Genomic DNA, 22025 nt, shown 5'->3' with positions numbered 1-22025 from the left:
GTTGAATTAACAATCAGGTGTACTGTAGTTACAGTGTACTGTAACTACAGACATCCAGACAGACAGACAGACAGACAGACAGACAGACAGACAGACAGACAGACAGACAGACAGACAGACAGACAGACAGACAGCCAGCCAGCCAGCCAAACAGACAGACAGACAGATTAACTAGTCAATGCCTTCTCTACACACCAATTAACATAACACCTGAGAATGAATCTGTTACACGTGTAATCTTTTGTTGTATGTGCTGCGACCATAGGTCGCAGTTAACGATGAAAACCGGCACATCCTGTCCGTACGTCTTTCCTTCCGTATGTTGTGACATCACCTGTTGAGACATCACCTGTTGTGACATCACCTGTCCATTATGGGCATTCCCAGATGAAGTCCTGTTAGGGGAACCACACTAACAGAATCCCTTGTATGCCCAATGCCCATATATGGAGATCCCTGATGTCATCAATATTAAACGCATATCTGGGAATGCCCTATTGTGTCAGTCGAACCAGTGTAGCTGCCACGACACGAGTCACACTTGCAAATTAATTCTTTCCTTGTCACTTGTATACATGGGGAACCATGATGTCATCAATATTAATCCCATATCTTGGAATGGCCATATATGGACATATTGTGTGAGTCTCATGTGGTCTCTAGCATATTAAGACATATGATGTCAGACGTCAGTCATATCCATATTTGGGGGAAATATTTTGTCCACATTTTGTCCAACTTAAACAACCAACCCGGAACGCAAATCATTGCAAATGAATTACGTCCTGTGCAAATTCCATCCTGCGCCCTTTGGGGGCGAGGTCGCTTTTCGCCCTTAGGTGTCTTACTGGTATCATTAAGTCTCTCTTGATTTCTCTCTCTGTCTCTCTCTCTCTCTCGCCCTCTCGTGTATGAGAGAAAAAAAGGCCTTTGAGACAGCTTTAGTGCAAGCGTATATGACAAAACCGGGTTGATTATTCCACCCCCACAGGTGAAAGAGAGACAAAAAGGTGGGCAGAGAAGAGTAGAGACATTTAGAAAGAAAAAGAGTCATAGTGAGGGGTGCAGACGCAGGTTTGCAGAAATGCGGAGGAATCTTTTTATTTTTATATTAAGCTCTCCTGCGTTGCTGAACTTTACAAAACAGCCGTGCGTTTTCATCTGTACCATTTTGATAAAGGTCAAAGTTTGTAACTCTGTCCATTTCCCGCATTAGTAGTCTGGCGCAGGCACTCCACACATGCCCTTAGCAGCACACAAGACTTTACTTCTCGGCAACAGCCTCACGATGTCTCGGTTCAATTTCAGATGTTGCCTGGAGTATTTCCCTTTGAAAATCAAATTACAGGCAACACGGAGCACGACGGCTCCCATCTAAAGCCTCCGAATACGCCAAAGAGCTAATCGAGGCATTTTGCTGGCAACAGCAATAGCGGCTAATGCACACGCACTGTAGAGAGCATCTTTGATGAATGGTCGATGCCCGGGCGGGCTTATCTGTGATTACTGTTCAAACAAATTACTTTCAAATCATTAGCCACCTGTTATGAACAAACTGCTCAACTCAAGGGGTGAGAGAATATGACACATATTGGTGAGAGGGTATAATAAAAGAGGAACTTCATGAAGGAGAGAAAGAAAGTGGATGAGAGACAGAATTATAGAAAGGGTGATATTACATAAAGAGAATGAGTGAGAAACTGACAGTGGTGTAAAGTAACTAAGTACATCTACTTAAGTACTGTACTTAAGTACACTTTTGAGGTATTTGTACTTTACTTGAGTATTTCAAATTTCCAGTACTTTTACTTCTACTCCACTACTCAACATCTCCAATCCAAATATTATACTTTTACTCCACTACATTTATTTGAAAACCTTTGTTACTAGTTACTTTGCAGGTATAAATTATAATATTATATAAGATACATGAACCACTTTAGCCTATTTTACACCTACGCTGTTTGATGCAACGCGTTGTGAGCTTGTAGATCTGCTATTTTCAAACATTTTGTACTTTAACTTTCGTTACATTAAGTACATTTTGATGCCATAACTTTGGTACTTTTACTCAAGTACATTTTGAATTCCGAACTTTTACTTGTAGCAGAGTATTTCTATGTTGCAGTATTGATACTTGTACTTAAAGGGGCACTCCACCACTTTTCAACCTCTTCATATAATAGGTCTTCACTAATGTTCATGATAAAATATCAACATTTTTTTCTACTCAGTTTGGGTCTCATAGGAGAGCTGTGGGTGGGTCAAATCCTTCTACCGGTGACATCATCAATGGGAAATGCAAGCTAATAGAAACTGAAGGCTTTCTATTCCTGAAAAAGTTGCAATATTTTTTTTTCCCAAAAATATTATTTAATTTTTTTTTGTCAAACGATGATGTCACCGGTAGAAGGATTTGACAGCTCTCCTATGAGACCCAGACTGAATAGAAAAAAATTGTGCTATTTTATTATGAACATTAGTGAGGACCTATTATATGAAGACAGGTTGAAAAGTGGTGAACTACTCCTTTAAGTAAATGTGAGTACTTTTTCTACCACTGGAAACTGACAGAATAGTGAAGAGAGAGAGAGAGAGAGAGAGAGAGAGAGAGAGAGGGGGGGGGAGAGAGAGAGAGAGAGAGAGAGAGAGAGAGAGAGAGAGAGAGAGAGAGAGAGAGAGAGATTTGAGGGAGAGGGTGAAAGAGAGAGAGTGTATTTGCCCCTCCAGCAGACCTTGTCAATATTGCTAATACTGGCATTTATCTACCGTCCCGCCTCTCGCCTTTCCCCCTCCTCTCACTTTGAGTTGGTGTGCTTCGAATTCCGCTCAGAGTGCTTTACTGGCATAACACTTGTCTTGCATTGCCAGAAACGGCCTTGCAACAATAGCAATAATGACACAAGACAAACTGTAGCCTTTAAGTGGATTAGCGTAAACATCGATAGCATTCAACATAAATGAAAATCTGCAGAAAATCTAAATTAGAACATCTTCTCGCCCTGTTGCTGCATTGGCCTCACCTCTCTCTCTCTCTCTCTCTGTCTGTCTGTGGCTTCCTCCTATAGGCCTTTGATGCGTTCATCTACGTCTTCTTTGCTCTGGAGATGGTGGTGAAGATGGTGGCCCTGGGAATCTTTGGCAGGCGGTGTTACCTTGGCGACACGTGGAATCGTCTAGATTTCTTCATAGTCATGGCGGGGTGAGGACCTCTTCTGCTACCCTTTTCCCTTTCCTACTGTATCTCTCCTCTTCCACAGTCAGAATCACTCACATATAGATATCTGATATCTGGAAAAAAGTGATGGCCACCCTTAACCACCTTAACCTAATTTTGGGCATGCCATTATAGGCGATTCTAAAAGAAAATTCAAAATATTTAGATTTATTTTACAATAGCAGATCTAAGCTCGGGTGGTGCAGTGGTAAAGTCCCTTCCCAGCACCATGGAGGTTGTGGGTTCGAATACATCATAACACATGGCGGTTTTGTTGGGTGTCTATGCAAACATTATGGGCTCGTGTTCGGGGAGGGAAGCCGCCGGGGCAGGGAGGGTGGTCACTGCACATACTCCTAGAGGAACCTGTCAGCAGGGAGTGTTGGGCGGGAGGAGTAGTCCTTCTGGTGGGGGCTCCTCACTGCCAGGTGAGTCAGTAGGATACAACAGCAGTGACAACACAGAAATGTGTGTGGGGAGGAATCAATTGGCATAATGTCTAAATTGGCTACGCTACATAAAAAAGCAATATAGATAGATAGATAGATAGATAGATTGATTGATTGATTGATTGATTGATTGATATAGATAGATAGATAGATAGATAGATAGATAGATAGATAGATAGCAGATCTACAAGCTGCATTTTCCTTTATTTAATTATTTTAGTTAAGTGGTTGAAGTAATGAAAATATCCGCTTTTTGCAGAATGGATCCATAATTATTTTATCCGCTTTTTGCAGAAAGGATCCATAATTATTTTAGACACTTCAGCTGGTGAACGTTCAGTAGTAGCAGTTACTGTAAGATCAAACACTCAAATGATATCAGGCTTATCAATGTCGCAACACAGCCTTAGCTGACAATTTGCATATTATTGTATACATGTGCAGTAATTCGACACTAACTTAGCTCTGAAATATAGAACATGCTATCATGATGGCTTGCACTGGAGAAATTGATTTTCCATAGTCTCTGTCCCAATATGCCTTACTGTATGTTTGTTTCTCATATATTCAGTCTTTCTTGTGCCTTTTGGCATCTAATGCTTTATTTTTAACAGTCACTCTTTTTGAAGCATTTGTTTCCTTTGAAATCATCTTCAAACAGAGCTAGACACAAACCATGGCTTTGAGCCATGCCCGTGGAAAACTGCCAACTTATGTCTGGTACTGTAGCAAGTGCAGCTGCCTGTGAAATATTGAGAATGATTTGAAGTGTTGTTGACTGAGGCTGACTGGAACTGGAATTTAGCCATGCTTTGCAAATCACCATTTGATCTAAACGGATGCTAAAAGCTCTGATATGTGACTGTATTGTGACAAGCTCTCAGCTTCACCCCTGCCTTTGTTTACATTGGGATCTGTTTGTTTCATTCAGATGTCTTTTTTTGTTTTTGTTTTCTTGTTCATACAAGAACTACCGATATGTGACAGTTATGAATGATGACTACACACAGTACACAGTCATTTTCAATAAAAAACACTATTAAAACGTGGTTTTAGATATTGTAGAGTAAACACAACCATTTTTTAATAGGTTTATATAAAGAATTATCCAACCTCAACAACAACATCAATACCCATTATTATTATAAAATATTGCTGATTGTATCAGTAACCATATGAACCCTAATAGTCATGTCATAAAAAGGGAAAACATTCAACCAAAATAGTAGATCTACAAGCTCACAACACACTTGTAGACTGGCTATATTCGGGGAAGAGATTTTATGTACAGGGGGGAAAAGCGGACCAAGTATAGAACCCTGGGGGTCCCCGCTCAATGAAGTATAAGTGGTTGAAGCTGGTTTGACATGGCTATTTCACCCTAGCATAAGCATGCAGGAAGACAAGTGCTCCAAAAAAGAGAGAGCAGCCCCCCCCCCCCCCCCTCCCCCCCACCATTCTTCAAACAAAAGTCAATTTGGAGGTCAAAGGAAGGGGTCAGACCCCTACTGTATCTTTGTCTGGCAGAGGACAGTAAATCAAATACACACATTTCTCAGTAATTCTTTTCTTCTGATGTAGAAAAATGCCCAGCAAACATGCAGTTTACTGGGTAAATGCATTTGCCCATAGTGGCCCATTAATCGCTCTTTTCACCCAGTGAAGTTTAAAATAAAGTGAAACACTTCATAGGTATAAGTGTGAAGAATTCTGTCTTATCACTGCAGTATGAGGAGAAAGCTCCTTACAGGTGCAGGAAGGCATTATCCATAACCTTAATGGAAACAAAGCATAATACCACCATAAAAAACTATTCTAGGGGGCACTGGGGAGGGTGATGCTGGTCATTGCACGTAAACCTACGTACAGTACGTACACCTGTCAGCGGGGAGTGTTGGACGGGAGGAGTAGGACGAAGGCCCTACGTCCTCCCGTTGGGGGCTCCTCACAGGCAGGCGAGCCAGTAGGATACAACAGCAGTGACAACACAGAACTGTGTGTGGGGAGGAATTAATTGGAATTGGAACGACTAAATTCGAGAGAAAAAGGGGCTAAATTAAAAAATATATATATATATATTTTATAGACCACAGTATGCAGTAGATACTGTGTTGCAAGGTTAACATTAAAATATGTGTCTATATTGCCATTCATTCATATGGTGATTGAATTCACCCAGTCTAGAGAAGTATCCCTACAAATGCCCTATTTTACTCCTGTTGAAAGTGAAAGGCAGCTAAGAGACCCACCAGTCTGTGTGGAAGCAGATTAAAGCTGATTAAAGTGATGATGTTAGCACTAGGGTGTTGTTGCCTAGATCTGGTGAAGGAATCAATAGGTCTATATATCACCGCATGGCGAGAGCCAAGCTGAAGAGCTTTTCTTACTTATAGCATAGTGGTGAATGAGCTCTCCACTCCTTCACCTTTACCTCCCTCGTTTAACAGACCATCAATCTGAATGATGGAACTGTTCATGTTCTTACTTGGCCTGCCCTGGATACTGTAGGTACAGTACAACATGCGCTATTCCTGTGCATGTGACTACTGACTATTATGCAAGCTCTTGAATGTTTTTCAAAATTACCTTAATCAATTACCTTAATCATAGCAGTAAAGAACATTGCCTATTTATATATTAAAGAAACACTATTTTGATGATACTGTAGATTTCTAAAATATATTTCTGAAATACATTTCCAGTTCATAGTCTGTTGTGGAAATTGGAGTTGTTGGTGTTTGCATTTTACCTATCTGCATTAGACTTGCTTTTGCCACCTTAGTTTTATATAAAAAAAAAATTTAAGCAGCGGTCCAGGCACTGAGGCTCAGTGTAGCCTGACAACAACGTGTCGCGTGTTTGAGTCCCGATCCCGAAGGCCCCCCATTTCTTAATTGTCAGCCTACTGTCTATCCCTATTCCCTATCAATAAAGGCATAAAAGGCATTTTTTATTTCTCACATAAGTATGGTCTGTCACAGGGGGTATTTTGAGGCCAAGGACCCCTTACTTGAGAGGGTTAGGGTTTTCATAGACCTTTTCATAGATTCCAGATTGTTTGACAGCACAATCATCACTGTATTTTGGATTCATGTCAATTTGTGTTTTCAGATATTTAACCACTTGAACCGTCAATACATAATAAACTTGACCTTTCACTCTGTACTTAGTGTGCTTTTTTACCCCCCTCTACACCAAACCTCTTTGCCGAAAATAGCCGATCTACAAGCTCACAACGCCTCGCGCTGCGAGCTTGTAGATCTGCTATTTTCGGCTAAAGTTCTCAGAATATGGACACTATAGGGTTCAAGTGGTTAATATAAAACAGTAGAAAAAAGATCTACCACACAAAGATTTGGAGGACCCCCTGTAGTAACTCTGAGTGTTGAAGACCCTTTGTCTATCATCAATCATCATCAAACATAAACAGCCGCCAAGACATTCGCTGCAGTTGTCCTCCGTCTCTGCATGCGAAACAAATGTGCTGCAAACATAAACAGTGGATGAGACGGAGCTTAGAGCGAGTGTTGGATCTCTGCCTCTGTGCAGAGTTTGCTTCTTTGGCTGCCAGCAGGAGTGTTCAAAACGCTTTGGAGTTAATGATGAGTGACATCTGTTGTGAATGTTTGGGCAACTGTAGTTCCTGTGGTTGCGACCTCGCCCTTTATGTCAGTACACATTTTTACAGTCTATGGGTTGGTTCCCTTGTCACTGTGACATCACCGGTGATATCACAGGTGACATCACCTATGTAAAAGTCCATATATGGGGAGGCCTATTCCCCAGAATCCCTTTTCATATATGAATATCCCTGATGTCATCGATATATATCACTGGCCAGATGGCCAAGTCATGGCCCATGGCAACTTACACAGCATAGCTTTAAGGACATATCTGGGAATGCCCATATTTGGTAATGCCCTTATATGGGCATGTTTTGACATAACATTGTTGACTATCATGCAGGCCAGGGGTATCCATATTGGTAACTGGTCCGATATACATCACTGGCCAGATGGCCAAGAATTGGCGCGACCTCACCCTTTAGGACGAGGTCGCATGTCGCCCTGAGGCGTCTTACTAGTACTTTTTAGCAAGACATGTGAGTGCTTCTTTCATCACTGTGGATTACTGTGACTCGTCAACGCGCCACGGTCATGCCCCTCTTTCAGGACCCCAGGCTCTCTTTCTTCCATCAGTACTGATACTGACACCTCAGACGGCTGTAATGGTAGCGCCAGCTATGTGTCATATAATAACCAGGAGGATTTACCACAGCAGCATACTGTAGCTGTCTCTCCCTCTTCAGAGGTAATAGGTGCCACAGTGATTATGTACACATATGTGTGCCAGTGCAGCACTCAGCCGCGTTGTCACGCTAATAACGGTCGCCTCCCAGTGAATGACACTGATCCTAATGCATCTGTGCGCTACGTCGCTACGCTAGCCCTGCCTCACGGAGACGGAGAGAGAGAGATACCAGAGGACAGCGCTGCAGCATTATATGCATTCGATATGCAGTCTCTTCATGCCTTTTACTCTTGTTGTGTTTTCCACTGTTGGGACATTTATTGTTGTGCAGTGGTATCCATTTTGCCTTGCCCTCATGATGAGTGTGTGTGTGTGTGTGTGTGTGTGTGTGTGTGTGTGTGTGTGTGTGTGTGTGTGTGTGTGTGTGTGCGTGTGCGTGTGCATGTGTGTGCGCGCGCGTGTGTGTGTGTGTGTGTGTGTGTGTGTGTGTGCGTGTGCGTGAGCATGTGACTGAGTGTGCTCTCACACGTTGTGTGTATCTCCTGTGGTAATCCTTGGTGTCATCTGGAGCGGTACTGAAGAGGCTATCTGTGAGCGCAGTCACAGCTTTACACCTCCTCTCCTCTCTCGGGATCTATTCATTCTCACTCTGTGTGTGTGTGTCTCCCTCTACTACATCACTTTGTCTCAGCCACTCATCAGAGGGAGGGAGCAAAGCAAGGGGGACTGGGACCTACCAGAGAGAGAGAGACAGAGAGAGACAGAGAGACAGACAGACAGACAGACAGACAGACAGACAGACAGACAGACAGACAGACAGACAGACAGACAGACAGACAGACAGACAGACAGACAGACAGACAGACAGTAATATAATTTCTGAGCAGTATCAGGGATGGTCTAGGAACAAAACACAGAACAATGCTGATGTGGAAGTTTTGACTTTTTATAATGAGCAGAGAGAGAGAGAGAGAGAGAGAGAGAGAGAGAGAGAGAGAGAGAGAGAGAGAGAGAGAGAGAGAGAGAGAGAGAGAGAGAGAGAGAGAGAGAGAGAGAGAGAGAGAGCAAAGAGGAAAATGGAAGAACAATTGGGGGTAAAGGGGATGGTGAAGCACTAAAGATTTTGTGTTGGGTTTAAATACTGTTGAACGGTGTGCTTCTCTGCCTCCCGAACCTTATCTGTCGCAGCTGCATAATAATAGATTCTGTTTAGCTCTCTTTGTCGTCCATTCCTGGAAGCAATCACTCAGAACACACTTAGTGTATCATCACCACCAGCACCACCATATGAGAGTTCAGTGGAGACTGGCTTCTTTTGCGGCTTGTAGCTTGGTTGTGTTGAATATTCTTATACATTGCCAAACCCACAATGCTTCAAGGTGGCAGCCAGATAACATTGTCAATCATAGTGATTAATAAAGTGCATTCTCATAATAATAACATTCTCTTCCTCTAAATTATATTATTGGTACTATTTATCAGAACATACAGTACTCTTGGGGCCCTATTTTCATCCATGTTAAACCCTAAACCCCTAAACTTCTTTGCATTTTTTTACTATTTTGAAAAACATTTTAAAATACTTCAAATAGCTGACCTACAGTACATCGACACATTGTGAGCTTGTAGATCAGCTATTTGAACTATTTAAAAATGTTTTTCAAAATAGTAAAAAAATATATTAAAAAAAAGCAAAGAAGTTTAGGGGTTTAGGGTTTAGCTTGGCGAAAATAGAGCCCTTAAGGTCGTTGCACACTGCTGCCTTTTTTTGGACGAATATAGGAGCGAATTTTGGAGAGTGTAAATAAAGAAATCAACCTCACGTTATGCCAGTTACGTTTGCTCACTGCCGTCCGTTTCGGTATTTATTTTCAGACCACTGGGTCCCTTGCTCTCTCTATCTCTCTCTCTCTCTCCTTGCCCTGAAAATCGCATTTCGCAACGAAAAAACGCAGCAGTGTGCAACAACCAGCTTTAGTGTCTGAAATCCTTCTGAACATTAGATTTATTTATTTATTCATTTGTGTAGGTTGTCAGAGTCTACTTTGAAGCCAGCTATGGTATAGATAGGGCCATACAGTAGAGACAATTTAAATACCAATTAAGGAGAGAGTCTCGGGCGAAATCACACATCACCCCCACAAAGAGTGTGCGTGTTTGCGTGCGTGCGTGCGTGCATGCGTGCGTGCATGCGTGCGCGTGTGTGTGTGTGTGTGTGTGTGAGTGAGTTAGACAGATGCTGTACAGTAGGTTTGAAGGGCTGACAGGGTGTGTCTGTTCCTACTGAGGGTGTGCTTTGCTTTCTCATTTAATTAGCGGAGCCTGGATGATCGCTGCTTCAAAGAGTGTGAATGTGACGGCTGATTGATGGCTTCTACCACTGCCTGTCACCTGCAACATTACACACTCTGATAGATGCGATAGGATTATGTGTAAACGTGTGTATCTGAGTGTTCATGATGGTCTGAGACACGCCCCTCTTCACCTTTAGCACCTGTCACCCTTTTTAGCACCACGTAAAAAAAGAGCCTATTTTTATGTATTTCTTTTCTCCAGCGCAAACGTTTTTACTTTATTTTGTCTGTGTGTGCTTAAATGTTTTCTTGTGTAAACAGTTGGTTGTCCTCATATTTGTGTGCGCACCCAAGTGTGTGCATGTGTGCATGCGTGCGTACGTGTTTGTGTGTGTACGTGTGTATATGTATATTTCCCACTTTTTTTCACACAGTAAAATCGTAATTTGCCTTACGGTATGTGGGCTGCATTCAGCATGATTCTGGTTACGTATCTGTATACCTGTATTGTATGTGTTAAACTATCACCCTTTTCCAATCTGAGCTGCCAAGCGCTATGAGAGCAGATGGGAGACCATGTTAATTTCCTTGTTCAAACTTTTAAGTAGTTATATTTAGAACACACGTGTGTGTGTGTGTGTGTGTGTGTGTGTGTGTGTGTGTGTGTGTGTGTGTGTGTGTGTGTGTGTGTGTGTGTGTGTGTGTGTGTGTGTGTGTGTGTGTGTGTGTGTGTGTGTGCGCGCGCGCGCATGTAAAGATATATTAGTATATACTACATTCTTTATTTGTTCTGCTCTGTGAGAATGTAGCCGATACAATCATACAAGATGTCCCTTCGCGAGTGCATTGAAGTCTAGGGACACTGGGTTGAAATTGTTCAATAGACGGGTTTCTGGTCCACGTCACACTGATGGGTCGGTACCAAAATTAGCCAATAAATAGAAACATGCAGCGCTCCCCAAAACAACAGGTTTGGGGATTGGTGGGAATTGATTACATGATTCAGCTGTGCATTTAGTCTCAATGTTTGTAAACAAGAAACCGGTCTATAGTACACGGTTGAACCTTGAAGTACAGCACTGCGTTACAGTTTCAGATAATGTCGGATTAAGGGCGTGTGTCCGCGCCCACGCAATGGACAATTGTGATCAGTAATGAGTATTTATTAAGTATTGTGTCAGATGGCTGAGTTGGTGGTACACTGTATAAATGTGAACTTGGAAGAAGCTCACGATTTGTTATTAATTACCAGCTGTTTCTGAACAGATGTGTACTGTATTTACCACTCCTCAACTGACAATGGGACATAATCCAAGTTATACACTATAGGAGCCACTGTCGTTGTCCCATTTGTTATCATATGTGTGCCAAATTATGTTCCTTTGATTGCAGTCTGGAAAAAACAATATGCTCCCTTGGGCACTTTCAAAAACCATGAGTAATTGTCATGGTGGATCAATTAAAAAAACAAGTTATTGCTGGTACTGCCCTACAACAGCTGCAGTTATTATTATTTGGGTGTAAATTTCATATTCAAAGATGTGATTTGTCGCATACTGTGGCGATTTGTGCACCGAGCTGGGATGAAACCCTGCTCCCTCATTTGGCCACCCAGACTCAGCATCACAGATTGAGCTGAGCTCCATTGGTGGAACTGTTGTGGCCAGGTATTGTTCAGGGTCGCTACACTGTCCCTGTGTGGGAGCTCGTGCATGAATCACTACACGTTGCAGTCGGTGTCAGAAGTGTGGAAGCGGGTGGTCCTCGAGTGAGGGACATGAAGGACGTTGCGAAGGTGTGAAGCATGAAGCACTGGGACGCGCCCGGGGGGCGCTTCCCAGTGCTGAGTCCCAGTGCTGAGTGCTGAGTGACTTCCCAGTCTGTCTGAGTGACTTCTATCAACTCAACTAAAAGGGACACAGACAGACAGACAGACAGACAGACACAGACAGACAGACAGACAGACAGACAGACAGACAGACAGACAGACAGACAGACAGACAGACAGACGAATACTCTGACAATGGTTGGTTACATTATGGTATGCATTTACTACACGCCTTTTATGCTCATATATGGAGATCGCTGATGTCTTCATGAGTCAAACTTGAAAATTAATTACGTCCTTGTCCGTTTTATGCCCATACATGGAGATCCCTGTCATGTCATCATCAATATTAAGGGCATATCTTAATTATGTTATATATTTGGAAATGCCCATATATGGGCATGTTCTGACATCACATTGTTGACTATCATGCAGGGGTCTCCATATATGGGTAACTGGTCCGATATACATCACTGGCCAGATGGGCGAGGTCGCATGTCGCCCTGAGGCGTCTTAATAGTACAATGTAATATAAATAATTCATTTATGCAGAAAAAGGACGAAAGTGCAAATAGCCATCAATATTATAGATACCATTTGTGCTTTGTTGGTGGGCAAATATTTACAGGTTAAAGGCGGTTGGTTTCCAAAGAGGATTACAATGAATGTTGTGTCACACCGCAACAATTGCATTTTCTGTGCCATTTGCTGGCTCCAGTGAGACAGACAGCACAGCAGCATGCCCATGTGAGAGGCAGCTAAACTGCTGTCTAACCAGCCCTGCGACACACAGGTGATTGTGCTGTATCTGTGGGTCTGTGCCTGACCGCTCACCCTGCTGTGCATTTTAATTACCTGTGACATGTTGTTGAGCCAGAGAGTTAGATGTGATTTCTGTAGGGGCTAACAGGGAAAGATGGGGCCAGAGCATGTGTGTGCGGGGAGAGAATACCTTCACCAGAGCTAGACAGCTGGTGGCGTGCACACAGCTGGTACACACACACACACACACACACACGCACGCACGCACACACGCACGCACGCACGCACGCACGCACGCACGCACACCACCGCATGCATGCCACACGGCACACGCACATTGACTGATGTATTGAATTTGGGATATGTGTAATGGGTATTTGCCCCAGGAGCTCATTAAAGCACGCGCGTGTACACACTTTATGGTGGTGGAGAATGAATGGAGAGATGAATTTAGAGGAAGGCGGGATCATGAGATGTAGAGAATGAAAACAGCAAAGGTGGAGAGAGAGAGAGAGAGAGAGAGAGAGAGAGAGAGAGAGAGAGAGAGAGAGAGAGAGAGAGAGAGCCTCATGCCCCTCTTTTCTGCTTTGGAAACATCTTTTGAGTAAACATATATTGGGTCTATTCATCTCATTTAAATAATTGATGCTATCATCTCTTAAGGGACTTTGGCCAGACATTTTGTGTGGCCTGGTAATTGCCATATTAGTTTTTCTCACAGATCTGCATAATGTCTGCGGAATTGGGTGGGATGTTTTCCAAGGCCATCTAGCTCAGTCAACAGCTCCATGGCTGCCAGTAAACATACATGGACTTTAACTGCTGGAAAAGTGCATGGCTTTTTACTCTTAATGTACTCTGACTAATCCCTGTTCACATATTGTATTGTATAGGTACAACAGTAATCCCTGACCTGTACACCTACTGTAGGTATACTATGAGTAATAGTACAATACTCTGTCTTTTTAATATGGGTTGCGAGTAAATCTCCACTTTTTTGTGTCCTCCATTAAAATTTAAAAAAGTAAAAAACAATGAATTCCAACATATTTCAAAAGTTTTTTGGGTTTGAATCCTGATCCCGATGACCTTTGTTGCATGCCATCTCTCTCTCGTTCTACTGTATCGTAACTGTAAAAAACTGGTGCCACGTTGTGACCTGGTAGATCTGCTATTTTCACTCATTTGGGTTGAATCTCTCTTTGGGTTCTTGAGCTAAAATCTTTTTTTAAATGATGTTCTGTCGGGATGGGTATGGTCGGGCTCACATATTTAGGCTCATAAATTGAGCTTTAATCCAACCATATAGTATTTAAATGGAACATCGTGTATAGGTTTATTATAAAAAATATGTGCTGTAGGTGTCTTGCTCCACTGATCAAGAAGGCAGAGCATAACCAATTTTATATTCAGCACTTCTAAATATTCTATTCCTCTCTTCGGTCCTGAAAATGTAATTTTGAGTGAAAGACTCCACCCCGCCTTCACTTCACCCCTGCGAGGATACATAATACTGTATGATAACTGATGTATGAGAGAGATGTATGAGAGAGAGAGAGGGAGAGAGAGAGAGAGAGAGAGAGGATGGGGTCAGACGTTTAAGAACTGGGTGAAAACAGTGTTCTTCTCACAAAGCTCCTCTTTGGGACTAAAGTAATCTAGTGTCTCCTTTAAAATATTCATGAAGATGTCTGACAGAGGCATGTGTGTGTGTGTGTGTGTGTGTGTGTGTGTGTGTGTGTGTGTGTGTGTGTGTGTGTGTGTGTGTGTGTGTGTGTGTGTGTGTGTGTGTGTGTGTGTGTGTGTGTGTGTGTGTGTGTGTGTGTGTGAGAGAGAGAGAGAGAGAGAGAAAGACTATTCCTGTGCGTGCGTGCGTGCGTGCGTGCGTGCGTGCGTGCGTATGTGTGTGCGTGTGTGTGTTTGCCCTCCGCATTATTCTTGCAGTATGTGAAGCCACACGCTTTGACCTCAATCTTCAGTCTGATTTGACACAGCTGTGGGAGAGCCGGAGATTCCCTCAAGCACCTACAGTAACCCACTCAATGTGTTTGTGCGTGTACAGTATGTACATAGTATGTGTGTGACATTTGTGCCAGTGTGTTTTATCTGTGTCCTGCAAGGAGATCCAATTTGGTTCCATTTATACAATCTTTCGTGCTAAACTAACTCAAACATGTTTCTGTGTGGAATATTGACAGTGCACACTGCTGTAACTGGTTACCAACACCAGTTATAGTTTTCTGTCTAATTGACTAGACAGCTGAAACAACTTCTAGACAACAAGGTTACATGGTTGGATGCAATTAATGTCCCGGTAGTGTGAAAAACCCGAAGTTCTCTCTCTCTCTCTCTCTCTCTCTCTCTCTCTCTCTCTCAGATGCATGCACGTATACACACATATCCAGCACACACTCCCCCACACATGTTCAATTTCCCAACTCTACCTTGGTCTTTCTATCTGCCGACTCTCCTGTTTGGGTGACTTCTGCTACACCGCTGCTCTGCTTGGTCAATAGAAAACCAATCGGGTCGCGGCCACATTATGGGAAAATAGAACCACCACCTTGGTCTCAGAGATAGGGTCGAGTCTCAGGTCCTCTGCAATCTGTGACCTTACATTTTATGCTGAAATTGAGGCTTTCTGCCTGTGTGCGAGATCACCAGACCCTGTCACATTCAAGGCTGCAGAAATGGACTGAGCTGGCTTGCATGTGGCAGGGATACTGTAGGGATGAAATAATGAAATAACTAAGACTAGAATGAAAATTTAAATATAAATAATAATTATAAAAAGTTTAGTTTACTGAAAATAAAGGCTTTACAAAACAAACAAACAAAAGAAAACTGTTACGATAAAAAACAAACCCTTTTAAAAAAAACTAAATATGTAAACCCGCTTTAAAAATGAATCAAAAATCAAAAAAAGTGAAAAATAAAAAATAAAATAATGTGATAATGTCAAAACTATGATAACCATGGCACGCAGACTGCACATGGTTTGGGGCACAGTCACAATATTCAGTGATCAAACATCACCCACTGTACTGTATATGTGTAGTATGTCTTTGAGTCTTGTGGAACTCAGACAGATCCATTGAAGTTTTCACCTTACAGAACTCTTGTACAGTAACAGTAGGTTGTGAAACGGCACGCTCCATTACTGCAGGAGCCTGGCAGGCTTACATCTTAAACTTTAATACCCTGGGTGTGGGCTCATTACAGCACATATCCCACTGTACTGAATATGCCTGGGGTACCTGTCCTGACAGCAGTGGTGTAAATTTCCAATTCCCAATATTTTTACTTCTATTCCTCTACATCTCGAATCCAAGTATTGTACTTTTTACTCCACTACAATTATTTGAAAACGTCAACTAGTTACTAGTTACTTTTTAGTTTTTGATTATTATTACAAAACATACATTTACCACTTCAACCCTATACATTTCGTCCATTTGAAAAAAGCCGCATGTGAAATTGTAGATCTGCTATTTTCAAAAGATTTTTTATACATTTTAAATGGGACATTCTGTATTTCTGCATAATGAGTACTTTCTTCTTTCGTATATTTTGATACCGATACGTTTGTACTTCAACTCAAGTATGAATTTTGAAATCCGGACTTTTACTTGTAACCTTATTTTTACATTTTAGTATTGATACTTTAAATATTCCGAGTACTTTTTCCACCACGGCCTGACGGAGGGAATCTCCCCTGTTCCTTGTACCTCTCGCATCCGCACTTTGAAGCTCTCCCTCTGACAGGTTAGATGAGCCTTTCTTCTGCTCCAAGGTACAGACCTCTATCGCTCCCTGGGTTCCTCACGTTGTCATTATCTCAGCACTTAACCCATTTAGGCCTAGAATTATTGAATGCTTTAACCAGTGAAAAATAGCAGATATACAAGCTCACAGCGCGGCACCGAGTGCCGCGCTGCGAGCTTGTAGATCTGCTATTTTTGAAAAAGTCGTGAAAATGTGTGCAAATCTTTGAATATATGTATTTTCAAAGCGACCGTTTGTCACTCAAATTTTGCTTCTGGGTGGTCCCTGGAACTAGATATTTTGAAATGGGGGTCCGTGGCCAAATAAATATCATTTTGGGGGTCCTTCACATGAAAAGGTTTGAGCACCACTGACATAGTAGTCTCTCAAGAACAGACTAACTGAGCTCCAGTTAAGTGAAAAGGACCTTTTCTTTGACGATGGCTGGCCAGATTGCTGACATAGAAACATAGTTTTTTTCCAAAAATCTTTGAAGGATTCAAAAGACACTTATAGAATCGGGTCAAAATTCTAATTTTCACGATTTTTCAAAAATAGCAGATCTACAAGCTCGCAGCGCGGCACTCGGTGCCGCGCTGTGAGCTTGTATATCTGCTATTTTTCAATAGTTAAAGCATAAAATATGGGTTAATAAACCCCCCAGGGCCCCCGTTTCCTCCTTCCCTCAGCCGCGCTCTGTTTTTATAGTCATTATATCACTCTTGTTAATCATCCCTTGATACGTTACTTCCGCTTCTTGCGTTCTCGCTACCCTCCGCTTTTCTCTCATGACTTTCCTTCCTGTGTTTTCTTATGGCTCTCACTCGCCCTCTCTCACTCAGACTTTTGCGCTCTCTTTCTCTCTCTCTCTCTCTCCACTCGGCACAGCTGATTTTTTTTCTCATTACTTTGAACCAATATGCCAGAAATAGGTCAGACAGTAAAATACTTTTTCTCAGTTTTTCTTTTCTTTTTTTCCCCCTTCACACACTTCATTTCAAGCTTTGTTTACCCCCATACTCTGCCTATCCTCTTCCTCTGTGGATGCGGCTCTCATACACATACTATACAGGCGTACAGGCAGCTGTCAACTAGGAAATTACACTTTGATGCTCCTCTAGCTGGAACAGACCCCGCTTGGAGGCAAACTGAAGAAAAGAGACTAAATGTGTTTCGTATCGATGTCAACATGCATGAATGCCAGGGTTTATAGTTGCAACAGCAGCAGTAGTGGCAAACCACCAGTAGCACAGCAGGGGAAGCAGTCTGCATTTTAATATTCCTCTTCAAACTAACATTTATTCATGATGCTCGGTTACTGTAGAGAAGAGTGTCTGACAGAACATGTTAAGTTAGGAGACTTCTGTTGATGCCTAAACGTATGCACATTATACTGTATATACAGTACACAAATTAATTCATGTTTGACTTCATAAAACAGTCCCTTGTACAAGCATCTCGTCGCCTCCACTAGTGTTTAACTTTGTCTAAATTATGTGTGTGTGTGTGTGTGTGTGTGTGTGTGTGTGTGTGTGTGTGTGTGTGTGTGTGTGTGTGTGTGTGTGTGTGTGTGTGTGTGTGTGTGTGTGTGTGTGTGTGTGTGTGTGTTACAGAATAGTGGAGTACTCCCTGGATCTGCAAAACGTCAACTTCTCTGCCATCAGGACGGTGAGGGTCCTACGGCCGCTCAAAGCCATCAACAGGGTGCCAAGTAAGTTTGCTCACACACACACACACACACACGCACGCACGCACGCACGCACGCACACACGTCACTTCACGCCGTGTTGTGAGCTTGTAGATCGGCTATTGTCACTACTTCTTAATTATATTTTTCTATTCTTAGATTTGTTTGTTTTGGGTTGTTTTAAAATGTATACATTTATATATTTTTAAATGATTACAAAAAATAAGATTTTTTTTTTAATTGTAGGAAAATAAAATGGGATATTTTTACTCCTTTCGTGACCCATAAAAATCATTCCGCGACCCAAAAATGGGTCCCGACCCACTGTTTGAGTAACAGACACACACAGACCAGGCTACACAGTTTCAAATGGCTGCTGTCGGGGATACCTCTCACGTATCCATTTAATGGTTACTTTTCAGGAAATGGAAAAAACTATCTGTGTTCCAACGGATCCAATGTATATACATATAATTATTATTTAGTCACATTCCTGGAATATGTGGTAGATGTAATTACTGGGGGGAAAAACCCTAGAAACTGTATTTTTATTGCTTTAAACCCTGATTTATACTCGCATTGTGGCCCGGTTGTGAGCTTGTAAATCTGCTATTTTTAGCACACAACATTGTAGACAGAGTATAAATTAAGCCTAACAATCCCCACGTTTTCACAAATTGTTGTATTACATCACTGCAGTTTACAGCAGCTGGGAATTAGAGCTCGAACCGTATAGGAGAGAGGACCCCTGATAATTTATTCATCGAATAATTAAGGTATCCAGCATTGCACGGTGACATTATAGAACCTCTTTGCATATAAACTGTTTAAATTAATCATCCGCCCAAGCTATATTCGGAACACAATTTTATTGTGTGCATGTAAACCTTATATTGTATTTATACAAAAATATACTCAGTGACATTTTCAGACTTGTTCCATTATTTTCACATCATAAATGTTTAGTCAGAGAACCCAAAAAATACTTCATCAAGTTTGCTCTATAGCTGTAGTCATCCACCTTCTTAATTAGGGATGTGAATCTTGACCACTGAGGCGATACGATACGCATCACGATACACTCCCAGCGATACGATATAATTGCGATACATTGAAATCTTGCCGATACGATACATCACGATACACCCCTGACCCCGATACGATGCGATATGATTCACGATATTTTGCGATACACCCCTGGTCCTTACGATGCGATACGATTCACGATTCGGTGCGATTCAACACAATGCAAAGGATTTATATTAAAGCCTGTGTAAATTTCCCCCCCAAAAAAATTACTAAAAATGCATTACATTTAATTTCCAAACAATTTATTGTTTCACTGTAGTACTAGGCTCTGTCTAACAATCCAACTTATTGAAATCTGGGAGAACACTCCTTGCTGGCTGGTAAAATTGTTTGATTAATACTATATCATTATTATATATCATTACATCCTCAACAGGTGGTCAGGGACCCCTAGGGTCCTCAGAGTTATGTGAGGCGGCCAAATATTAATAGTTAGTTTTTACAGTAACCAATTGAACCCTAGCAAGTAGCAACCCTATGGGGGAACATTAGCCAATACATTAACACTTATTGAGGGTTTAAGAGATAATAATTCATGGATTATAATGAATAACATAAATCCATCATATTAATAGAAAAGATAATGTGTGAACAAATAAACACAACATAGTAATGTATTAATGTCACTGATGAAATAGTGCTGTCAAACAAGTCTCTGACAAGTTTTAATCTGCAACAGTTTTATATAATAGCCTACAGTAGTCTAAAATAACCTACAGTGGGGGTCCCTGCTTGATCTCTCTCTTCTCAGTTAAGGATCCTTGACCTGTATTATTATTATATTGTATGAATATAATCTAGGATTTTGCCATTTCTAGCCAAAATGTTTCAAAACGTAGATATTTGAGTCACAACGCTTGTAGGTCTGCTATTTAGGTGCGTGCGCGACACCGTCGAGCTGCCAAGTATAAATCAGGCTACAGCCTCTCTTTGCAGAGGGAACAGCAGCAGCAGCAGAAGAGTGTTCTGCCTGTTACAGTAACAAGTTGTGAAACAGTGTCAAATACTTTGTTTTAATCGCTAGTTGCACGCCCAGTATCGTTGTTGTAGTTCATACGTGTGTGTAGTTAAAGCGTGGAAGCTTCTGCTTTGTTTAAATCAATTCCGTCGCAGACTCGACAAGAAGAACAAACAGGTGTGGAATGTGGATCATAATATCACGCAGCGTGCTCCAGTCCAGTGACACAACAACGGATCACATCAGCGAACATTGGACAGGGATGTTATAAAGCTAAACGTGGTACTAATCCTGCATGTTTAACCAGTGGGCTCACGAGTGCTGTCTGTCTGTCTCTGCATTCCGTCGGGTCGGGTGTTCACTGCGCTCCGCTGAGTAGAGCAGAGCAGCCAGTGCTGCTGTAAAAGACGCATGTCTTTAGAGTCGCTACAAGTGCTTTTTGGGGGGAGGGCTGATGGGGCATTCAATGCGCCTCGGAAACACAGTATAGAATGAAATACTATTATGCAAAAACCGATCCAACCGTGGAATGTACCGATCCAGGTCACTCACGATACGATACATCACGATTCTAGCCGTCAATTGTACCGATCCACCCTGAATGAACCGATTCACTCGTATCGCGCCTGTTTGTATCGCGATTACGATCCGTACCGGTATATCTTCGCATCCCTATTCTTAATGTGACTTCTGTTCAGCACCATGGCCAGCTCCTAGCACTACAGACTAGTAGGGATCCTGCCTAGGAGCTGTCCATGGTGCTATGGCAGAGAAACATGCAGATCAGGTCTGATCCACAATGCCAGAAATAAACCTGAGAGCGATTTGCAAACAAGCAGATGAACGGTTTGAACGGTGCTAAGGGCTCCTACGTCTGGCTTTGTGTGTGTGTATGAGCGTCCGTATGAGCACGGAACTCATGTATGGAGATAACTATTGTCACGGACAGAACAGCCCATACAAGGTGATATGCACAAGTGTCATGTCTGATACCATGCGAAGTGAGCACCGCTCACTTTTTTAGTTTGGGTGAAGGCTTTTCCCATTTTTGACTTTCCCATGGGTGTGCACAAAAACTTAGAAAACCACTGATTTACACTGACCCTGAAAAGCAATTTAAAGCCCCCTTCAGCAACAACATGTACATGACATTAATATGTCTGATCGGCTATGAGAGAGGCAACCCGACCACTTAGACACAAGCAGTGCTGATACTGTAATTCCTCAGGTCTTTTTTTTTATTTTGATGAGAACAATTCAAGCATGCTGCCGGTTTCTATTGTGGCTTGCGTGCCTAAATTATGCCTGGCAGGCAATCATCTCAAGAACATTGGAGTGCACTCTTACTGGGATGTGTGGGTACTTGAAGTTAATGTTGTTGTGCTGCCTTTATCAGTATAATTGCCAAACCACCCACCATTATTCATTCAGAGATGGTCGCTAACTCACTCTTTTCCCTTCCCGTCCATGCTTTGTTTTAATGTCATCTCTTAGTGGGGTTGAAAATCTTGCGCAATATTTAATCCTTTTTATGTTTTGTTTTAGTTTTTTCATAAATTGAATGCCACATTTTATAGTTATACTTTATATACTGTCACGCAAAGGTAGCAGAATCAGTTTTTTCACAATTCTTAAAAAATAAATGTTTGAAATGTCTAGATGACTAGACATAGATCTGTCTGTTTATATATATATATATATATATATATATATATATATATATAT

At 41.9% G+C, this 22025-nt stretch overlaps 1 protein-coding gene across 1 annotated transcript in view; it reads left to right on the top strand.

The window, feature by feature from the left end:
• The window catches only part of LOC308282166 (voltage-dependent T-type calcium channel subunit alpha-1I-like), a gene marked incomplete at its 3' end in the record, with an annotated part of 234626 nt that overhangs the window by 51541 nt on the left and 161060 nt on the right, over window positions 1–22025 (top strand). Inside the window, exons 3-4 of the mRNA XM_080722510.1 lie at window positions 3069–3202; window positions 18180–18277. Of these exons, the coding sequence (XP_080578636.1) occupies window positions 3069–3202; window positions 18180–18277 (232 nt within the window). The remainder of the gene's footprint in view (window positions 1–3068; window positions 3203–18179; window positions 18278–22025) is intronic.

The sequence above is a fragment of the Nannobrachium achirus genome, assembly GCF_963921795.1.
Source record: "Nannobrachium achirus genome assembly, chromosome: 3".
Taxonomy (NCBI): Eukaryota; Metazoa; Chordata; class Actinopteri; order Myctophiformes; family Myctophidae; genus Nannobrachium; species Nannobrachium achirus.
This window is presented reverse-complemented; position numbering and strand designations above follow the sequence as displayed.